At 42.5% G+C, this 9,287-nt stretch overlaps 3 protein-coding genes and 1 non-coding gene across 5 annotated transcripts in view; 2 read left to right on the top strand and 2 right to left on the bottom strand.

Annotated features, from left to right (window-relative positions):
- The window catches only part of Hel25E (ATP-dependent RNA helicase 25E), a 113,678-nt gene that overhangs the window by 46,799 nt on the left and 57,592 nt on the right, over positions 1 to 9,287 (bottom strand). The window lies entirely within an intron of this gene.
- Positions 864 to 3,520, bottom strand: Mcm10 (minichromosome maintenance 10 homolog). Its single transcript, XM_030384839.2, has 2 exons — positions 2,204 to 3,520; positions 864 to 2,149 (listed from the first exon to the last, which is right to left on the bottom strand). Exons 1-2 carry the CDS (start codon positions 3,399 to 3,401, stop codon positions 993 to 995), a joined length of 2,355 nt encoding a protein of 784 aa, XP_030240699.1. The 5' UTR covers positions 3,402 to 3,520; the 3' UTR covers positions 864 to 992.
- Positions 3,605 to 9,232, top strand: bur (GMP synthase burgundy). Of its 2 annotated transcripts, none has more exons than XM_030384841.2 (10): positions 3,605 to 4,254; positions 5,672 to 5,779; positions 5,843 to 6,147; positions 6,401 to 6,701; positions 6,768 to 6,864; positions 6,932 to 7,301; positions 7,596 to 7,788; positions 7,857 to 8,261; positions 8,333 to 8,524; positions 8,588 to 9,232. In XM_030384841.2, exons 2-10 carry the CDS (start codon positions 5,690 to 5,692, stop codon positions 8,687 to 8,689), a joined length of 2,055 nt encoding a protein of 684 aa, XP_030240701.1. In that variant the 5' UTR covers positions 3,605 to 4,254; positions 5,672 to 5,689; the 3' UTR covers positions 8,690 to 9,232. The 2 variants fall into 2 exon arrangements, with proteins under 2 accessions (XP_030240701.1, XP_030240700.1); XM_030384840.2 differs by lacking the exon at positions 3,605 to 4,254 and adding an exon at positions 5,266 to 5,322.
- LOC115562770 (small Cajal body-specific RNA PsiU2-38.40.4) lies at positions 6,204 to 6,337 on the top strand. The gene has a single exon (XR_003980234.1).

Below are 9,287 nucleotides of genomic sequence, written 5' to 3'. Positions count from 1 at the left end.
TAATATTATCCACAAATTTAACTCGAATACTCTGTTGCATTTAGAGTGTGGGAAGAGACTCTGAAACTGAAGGAAAGTACTTAAGATCCGCATAGTCAAAACCTTGATAGGACTTGTCCACATCTTTATCAAATGAGCTACATTCATATTTCATAATTTCTATTTTCAATATATTTTCCATTATTATATCTTCATCTTCATACGAATGTCTTTCAACTTCATAAACATCTAGTTTTAATTTACCTATATACATTTTTTGTCCCAATTGTGTTTTGGTTTCACTCTAGCTCCACGCTTCAATACTTCAAAACTTCATAATTCAGCTTACGGCACTCTTCTCACACTCCAACAAACTTTGTAATTCATTTTACAACACTATTCTCCAATATCTTTGCCAATTTCGTATCGAAATATTTATAAAATTTAACTGTGCTAAGCTTATGCCCATACTTTTAAGACTCTAGTTGCCTTTCGAAGAAAATTTTAATCTAAATGCTAAACATAGACCTTAGATCTAAATACCTATAAATATATGTATAATCTATTCTTTATTGCAACAAATTAATGCGCTTCTTGTCACAAATATGAAACATACGAAACATGATTTAGCTTTGAGCAAGTCTAACCAAATTGAGTTGTGGAAATTCGAAAACAAAAAAACCTTTTTAAAAAACTTACCAAAAATTTATATTTATAAAAAAAAAAACCCAAAATATTTGCTAGATTTGTGCACCAACTTTTTAAGAATACATGGAGCCACTTGTATAAGGCATACAGAGACATACTACTGAACACATAAGCCTTAAGAATTTCGGACCATTTGTACTTATTCAATGTGTATATGCCAAATACTAGACTGTATATAAAACTTTATACATAATATATATTTATAACTATGTCATTTCTATATAATATTCCAAATATATTAACATACAAGATAACGCAGTCCGAGTCTTTTCCTCTCATCGATCAAGTTTCGAACCCTATTCTATCTATTCCTCCTCGGGCACGAGCAGATTGAGACTCGCCCCACTGGCCACGCTGCCCAAAAAGGTCTCCTCGTCCCCTCGCACCGAGAGGGTTTCACGGCCCGTGAGTACCTTACGCTCCCGGATCATGGCCGTGCGCTCCCAGCGTGAGCCTTTGCAGCTGCTGCAGCTGTGCTTGGGCATCTTGAAGACGGTGGTGGTGCGATTGCCGCAGTCCTTGCACTGATAGAAACGCTTCTCAGCATCCACGACTTTCAGTGGATGTTTCTCCTCCTTGCAGCGCTCGGCGGCCGCGAAGGCTGTGTATTTGCAGCGCTGGCAGATAACCGCCTTGCAGGGCATTTTATACGTATTCAACATCTTCTCCTCCATGGCCTCTTTGCGCTCGAGTTTATTGAAATAGTCGTCTTGCGCTTCCTGTTCTCGCATATCGACTAGATTCGTGTGGGAGGATGTGGCAGCCATGATTCTCTCGATGCGCGATTTACGCATCAATTCGCGTTCCTCTTCCTCGAGCTTTTGCCGTTTGGCTGTGTTGCTGAACTTCTCGTGCAGCTCATCGATGGCACGTCGTTTGCCAGACTCAGTGCCGCGCGTGGAATTAGGATTGACCTTTTCCAGCGGCTTCATCTTGAACAGCGCTGCTGCTCTTGATTTGGCGCTCTGCGCCTTCCGCGCTCCAATGTTCACCTCGAAACTGAAGTTCTCGCTTCCCGCCAGTTTCGGTGTCAGACTGGCATCGAATGAGAATCCACGATTCTTGAACTTATCCGGCACGCTTTGCGGTGTGGTGGGCGGCTCACCTACCTTGGGTATGGGAGTTGTTGGAGTCTCTTGAGTTGATGCGGCTGCTTTCTTTGCAAAACGTTCGTTCTCTTCGCGGAGCAGACGCAAGCGCTCGAGATCCTTGTAACGCTGCTTGGATGAAGCCTCCACATTGCCGGCCAGCCGTGAGACGGGTCCACCACGCTCTGCATAGGGCACACTCTCTGGCAGGGTGGCATGCGGCTTAGACTTGTGATCAACGCTATGGGCAAAGGGCGAGATATCGTATCCAGCCAGCTTGCTGAGCCGCTCGCGCTCCTTGTTGATAAGCTTGGCGCTTTTGCGTGCCGGCACGGCCGAGAAGGATTGACCACCATAGAACACCTCATTCTTGCCTGCAAACAGAGATGTTTATACGAGCTCTAATTGATTGGGATTGTGATACTTACCCAGCACTTTGTTGCGCAGCTCGTTGAGGCCGCGTCCCGTTGTCGCCGACTGCAGCTCGGAACGGCGGGACATTTTACCAAACTCTTGCTTCACGTGGAAGACGCAGTAGTCGCAGTCGGTCAGGTTAACAAGAGCTGTGCATTTGTCGCCGTTTTTTTTGGTTGCACGGCACGTGCCCAGGTCCTTGGACTGGCCGAGAATCATCACCTTCTGTGAGGTGTCGATGGACAGACAAGCGACATCTTTGCTGCCCGCGCGCTTCTCAAAGATAGTCGGATTGAGCACGGCCAGGCACATGCCTTCTGCTGTTTTCCACAATGATTTGTGTGCCTCCTTGAAGAGGAAGACAGTGGCAGTCTTCATTTCGCCACGCAGATCTGAGAGAGTCCATGTGGAATAGGGATCACCTTTTTTGGTATTTCGCACCGGCTGCTTGGTGACCAATGCGCCGGCAATAACCCAATCCTTGGACAAATCACCGCGTTCAATATGAAAGGCTAGACCAGAAAAAGGCACCGCCTTGCGACCATTCATGCGCTCCTGCAGCAAAGTACTAGATATCAATGGATTGATCATACGCAGCCCGAAAACGGGATCCGTGTAAACAGCCGTGATCTTTGACTGCTGCAGAGATTGGCCAGAGGTTGTGGCAGCAGCTGCTGCTGCTGTCGATGCTGGTCTCTGGAATGAGTTGCCTGCCAGCGCCGTTCGTTTGATGGGATTATGCGGATTCTTGAGACGCAATGCCTCCGGCTGAGACGATGAAGTCACCAGTTTTGTCGTTGTTTTTAATGACTGATCCACCTCGCGTGCCACTTTGCTTTCGTGTGCAGTTTCACGCTGCTGTTTGAGTTTTTTGTTGATGTCGCTGCCGTACTCATTATATTTGCGCTCCAAGAAGTTCTTGACCTCTTCGTCGTCCGATGAATCGAGCTCTGGCTCTGCCGCTTTCGCTATTGTATCTGCATTTGTTTTTGCTGGCTTGGCGGTCACCTCATAGCTAAAGGCGTCTGCAAAGCTGTCGTCTTCACGTAATCGGGGCACTGCGGTGGCTAGTGTTGGTGGTTTCGGTGCTGCTGCGTTTGCACTTTCCGTTCCATTATCGTTTTCAGCTTCGCTTAATAGTTTTTCAAGTGCTAGAATTTCTTCTTCGTCTTCTACGCTTATATCAGCCTGTGATTTGTTTGCGGGACTCATTGTTAGTGCTCGAATTTAATTCTATGAAGAGATTTTTTCTACGTATCCAAAAGAGCGCGCATACAAATCATTTTTGGCGGGCCAGCTGTTGTGTATTGAGTAATGCTGTACGACTTGCATTTACTAACACTTGCATATTAATGCTATCGATTATTTTGTAGGATATCCGCAGCAACGCTGAATTCAGTGGCCTTCCAGTGCTGTGAACTGTTATTTCAATTCGCTCGTCGCTCTCGAAATTATAAAAAATGATTTTGCAAAAATTTCAATATTTGATTGCTCTGATGCATTTCAATATATTGATGATTACAGACAGTTTAAACAGATAGATGAACACAATGGAATACATGAGTGCGCAATATTAAATTCATATACACGGAATTCGCAATAATTGAGAACCCTTTATTCATTTGAGCCAATGGTTCATTTTTTTTCGCTCATTCACAACCCAACACTAATTTCTTCGTCAATATGTCATCTTTCGGCTTTTATTCACGAAAAGTATAGTTGCAGAGCACCTTAATATATAAATTGTATTGCTCTGGACAGTGGTAAATCGCCAACAGCCGCATATCTTATAAACGTTTACAAGGAATATTACTCAGACACCAATGTGCCAGCTGCAGCGGCTCTCGTAAGGCCCTGAAAATTGTCAAAAATTTGCGGATTCGACGGAGTCGGACGCGGTGCCGATTTTTCTAAAAAAAAAGCAAAAAAGAAAGAAGTGTGCTGTTTAAATCAAAGATAAGCGGAATACTGCATCCAGCATAAGACGTGCATTTAGTGTTTAAGAATAAAGTGTTTTTTTCCTACTCAATAAGCCTCCACCTCCACCCGGCAATTAGCAAACCAGGTAAGAAATTTAACATCAGCCAGCGCCTCCCCCACTAACCGCGAATTTCACACTTTTTTCCTTTTTGCGTTTTCGACGTGTGCAAATGCGTATGCTTTTGACCGACTTTTGAATGCGCTCACAAATTGCATGACATACAAATAACCGTGGTCGTTTTGTGGTTATAGCTTGATTCAAAACCATTTTCCCCACGTGTGTCCCCCAATTGCATCTCAAATTGCATTTTGCTGTTGCTGTTGTTGTTTTTGGTGCTTGTTGATAGCCTTTGACTTACATATAAGTTTTTTGTTGCCATTTGCTTATCGCAATGCAACATTGCCTGAGCGCATGCTATAGAGGAAACGGCAACACGAATAATTGATCCGAAAGTGTTTTAAAAATGCAAAAGCATAGAGTTGCCACATAAACACAATAACAACAGTTAGAAACATAGCCCCAACATCGTTTACCGTTTGCTTTTTGTACATTTCCCTTTACGCATTTTCGCATTCCACGGCATTTTGCATTCGCAGCGCGTGTTTTGAGTTTTCATTCGCTAGTCTCCTTTTTAGCGCCGCTCGCCTCTTCTCGTACTCGCACTCACACTCACAAACGCAGACATGCACGCACAACACCCGCTCTCTCATGCTCTTTCTGCATGTCATCTGTCGCGGTCAGTGACGGCCCCCACACACGCTCAAATGACAAAATAAAAAAATCTTATAAATGCCCCAGTGCAATTTTCATTTGGGGATAAAACAAAAACAACAAACAAAAAATAACAAATCTGTGTTTTCCGCTAAATTACGTCGAATTCACCCACACCCATTTCATATGCTCATAACACACTGGTAAAGAAAAAATATATGTTCGATTCATTTTGAAGGCGTCGGCTTTTGACCTTTTTGTCACGCCGTTGCCGCCGCCGCCATCGCAGCAACCTCCTCCCCCTTGAATAGATTTTTTTTACTCATTGCTGTTGACCAAAATGGAAATGTTTATCTATCGTAGAATTGTCGCAAAACTTGGCCTGACAATTTCATGTCTGCATGTTGAATGATTCTACGTGTGATCCAAAAGATTTTACCGGTATGTGTTGTTCCATTTGTATGTTACCTTACCAAAGTTAAACAGATCCGATGTGTTGCTTATTGCATTTGTTGATATGGCTTTAAATTCAATTCAATTCAATTTCGACCTTGTAGCACATGCTTCAATTACGCAGCCCGAAACATGGCACCCCAGTTACATACACCTATTGGCAGGCATATAAATATGCTTACAGATCTGGCGCATATCGCTAGTTGTATTTGGCTGCTTTAGACAATTGCATGACATTTATTATTAACGGCAGCTGCTAATCGCACAATCTTTCTCTTCGTCTCTCTCGCTCTCGCTCACTCTCTGTGTCTGTTCTCCTCGGCGTCATCCTGGTCAGTGCTGCAACGATAAAGATATGAGTACATCTATATACCTAACGACAGCGGAGAATGGACTGCGACACGATAAGATTGTTATACTCGATGCTGGTGCACAGTATGGCAAGGTAAGTCGTCTATCTATCTATATAGTAATATATATAATTAAATAAATATAATCCTCGATGCAGGTAATCGATCGCAAGGTTCGAGAACTTTTAGTAGAATCGGATATTCTGCCATTGGATACGCCTGCCGCAACGATACGTGATAATGGCTATCGGGGCATAATCATATCCGGCGGACCCAATTCAGTGTACGCCGAAGATGCGCCCACGTACGATCCCGATCTATTTAAACTGAAAATCCCAGTGCTTGGCATCTGCTATGGCATGCAGTTAATCAACAAAGAGTTCGGCGGCAGTGTTCTCAAGACTTCCGTGCGAGAAGATGGACAACAAAATATTGAGATTGAAACGTCATGTCCTTTGTTCAGGTACGGTTGCCACCACCATTCTAATTATCTATCTATCTATCGTTTCCTGATTCTAATCAGCAGCAACAAGAAAGTCTTCAAATTGTCAGTTTATTTGAGCGCTGATACAATGCTGCCAGAGTAAAGCTAAAGCCAAGAACAGTTCAATTTAGCGTAGTTTATAAACTGATCTACACGTGGCTTGACATTCAATTAATTCTTTTTGAAACGCATTCTGTTTCGCAGTTTATTAATCAATGTTTCTCTATTGCAGTCGCCTTAGCCGTACACAGTCCGTGCTGCTCACTCATGGCGATAGCGTGGAGCGAGTGGGCGATAAGTTGAAAGTGGGTGGCTGGTCATCGAATCGGATTGTGACGGCCATTTACAGTGAGGTATTGAGAATCTATGGTGTTCAATTTCATCCAGAAGTCGATCTAACTATCAACGGCAAACAAATGCTATCCAATTTTCTATACGAAATTTGCGAACTAACGCCAAACTTTACCATGGGCAGTCGAAAAGAGGAATGCATTCGGTATATACGCGAAAAAGTGGGCAATAATAAGGTTTTGGTATGTATCTGATTATATTTGCTCAATAGAAATCCATATTTCATTGTTTCACTAAATCTTAAACAGTTGCTAGTCAGTGGAGGCGTTGATTCAAGTGTCTGTGCTGCATTACTGCGACGAGCGCTGCATCCCAATCAGATTATAGCAGTTCATGTGGATAATGGTAATATTGACATTGTACAATCTTAATATTCACCCTGACTAACCGTTTGCACATTTCTCCCGGATAGGTTTCATGCGAAAAAACGAAAGCGAAAATGTAGTGCGTTCATTGCGAGATATTGGCATTGATTTGATAGTGCGTAAAGAATGCTACACGTTCCTCAAGGGCACCACGCAAGTGAAACGACCCGGCCAGTATTCGGTAGTTGAAACGCCCATGTTATGTCAGACGTACAACCCAGAGGAGAAGCGAAAAATAATCGGTGATATATTTGTGAAAGTGACTAACGATGTGGTGGCCGAGCTGAAACTGAAGCCCGAGGAGGTCCTCTTGGCACAGGGCACACTGAGGCCGGATTTGATTGAGTCTGCATCGAATATGGTCAGCACGAATGCCGAAACAATTAAAACGCATCACAATGACACGGATCTGATTCGGTAGAGCGATAGCATATTCAAGATACTTTATTATATTTTAGTTTGTTTTTGGTATGCCTTGGGAAAAATATTTGAAATTCATATTTATATCGGAAGCAATCCATATATGGAACACATAACTGGAGCCAAGCATTTTAAAGAAATTGAGCCTACAACAAGTTGTAGGCAAGTGATGGCACCTCGCTGCCAAGGATATAATTATTTGTGTTCACCTATCCATATATTCTATATATGAACGAGGTCAATTATCAATTGTGATATTCGTATTTTAATGTGAGTCAAATTTGTTTGTAGGGAGCTGCGTAATGCTGGCCGTGTCGTAGAACCATTATGTGACTTCCACAAGGATGAGGTGCGTGACCTGGGCAACGATCTTGGCCTGCCAGCGGAATTGGTCGAGCGGCAGCCGTTCCCCGGTCCTGGTCTAGCCATACGCGTTCTTTGCGCCGAGGAAGCATATATGGAGAAGGATTACTCTGAAACACAGGCAAGTAGCACTCAGAAAATCCCAGTTTTCTTACGAATGTAGCTAAAGTTAAATCGATTTGCTCACAGGTCATTGTGCGTGTTATAGTGGACTACAAAAATAAACTACAAAAGAATCATGCGCTTATTAATCGTGTCACGGGCGCCACTAATGAAGCTGAGCAAAAGGAACTGCTGCGCATCTCTGCCAATTCAGATATACAGGCTACTCTACTGCCGGTACGCTCGGTGGGTGTACAGGGTGATAAGCGCACCTACAGCTATGTTGTTGGCTTGTCAACGACGACTCCGGAGCCCAACTGGGCTGACATGTTATTTTTGGCCAAAATCATACCACGCATATTGCATAATGTTAACCGAGTCTGTTATATCTTTGGCGATCCCGTGCAGTATCTGATTACAGATATAACGCACACAACGCTGAACACTGTAGTACTGGCGCAACTCCGGCAAGCGGACGCAATAGCTAATGAGGTGAGTTGCTTCATAATCAATCAAATTGCTTATGATTCGAATGGTTTTTCTATTCTTCCCTGATTCAATAGATTATAATGAAAGAGGGACTGTATCGCAAAATCTCACAAATGCCCGTAGTTCTAATACCTGTGCACTTCGATCGTGATCCCATTAATCGTACGCCTTCCTGCAGAAGATCAGTGGTATTGCGTCCATTTATAACGAACGATTTTATGACTGGTGTGCCAGCAGTGCCCGGCTCTGCTCAACTGCCATTGCAAGTGCGTTACATGATTCATGTCCATTCAAACAGATGTTAGATACGTATTATTTATTTTCCACAGGTTCTAAATCAAATTGTGCGAGATATTTCTAAATTGGATGGAATCTCGAGGGTACTATACGACTTGACAGCCAAGCCGCCTGGCACCACCGAGTGGGAATGATGCGTTCGAAACCAAAATCTTGAACAGCCATTTCATAGAAATAGAAATATGTAGAATCAATAAACCACTACTACAAAATGGTAAATTACAAAATTACAAACCAAACCAATAAAACAATATTAGACGAGACGCATGAGACAATAGCAGAGATGCCGCCAGCTGCTCAGTCAAATCCCATGTCAGTTAAATCAGGTATTGAGGAAAACTGAGGGCAACTGACATGAGGGACACTGACAGATACAAAAAGAGCGTAAATATTATTTAGAGTGCCGCTTACACAAAAACAAATAATGAACAACAACAAAAACTAACAACAAAATATTAACAAATCAATTCAGGTTTATAATATCGTTTATTGTGTGTAATTAATAGTAACGCGAAACGATATTAAGCATAAAACAGAGAATAACACCAGATGAGAAGATGATATGATATATTGCTGTATATTGAAATATGAACATGTTTGATCCACATGTGCGATTTGTTCCTTTTATGAAAAGGAAATTAACAAAACACATAAGATACATAAGAAACAAAAACCAATTTATTTACGCATTTTTTAGTTATATACATAATTATACAGATATTTATATATATG

This window comes from Drosophila navojoa, chromosome 3 (assembly GCF_054131105.1).
Source record: "Drosophila navojoa isolate 15081-1374.11 chromosome 3, UAZ_NAV_1.0, whole genome shotgun sequence".
In the NCBI taxonomy this organism is placed as follows: Eukaryota; Metazoa; Arthropoda; class Insecta; order Diptera; family Drosophilidae; genus Drosophila; species Drosophila navojoa.
Note: the sequence above shows the minus strand (reverse complement) of the source record. Positions and strands in the feature narration are given on the sequence as shown.

Bases quoted from the DNA above. Each gene is read 5' to 3' on its own strand.
- Mcm10 (XM_030384839.2), bottom strand. From the start codon at position 3,401: ATGAGTCCCGCAAACAAATCACAGGCTGATATAAGCGTAGAAGACGAA. The intron at 2,150-2,203 runs GTAAGTATCACA...CTCTGTTTGCAG, and splicing joins GCTGCGCAACAAAGTGCTGG to GCAAGAATGAGGTGTTCTAT.
- bur (XM_030384840.2), top strand. From the start codon at position 5,290: ATGATTCTACGTGTGATCCAAAAGATTTTACCG. The intron at 5,323-5,671 runs GTATGTGTTGTT...CATCCTGGTCAG, and splicing joins TGATCCAAAAGATTTTACCG to TGCTGCAACGATAAAGATAT. The intron at 6,865-6,931 runs GTAATATTGACA...TCTCCCGGATAG, and splicing joins AGCAGTTCATGTGGATAATG to GTTTCATGCGAAAAAACGAA.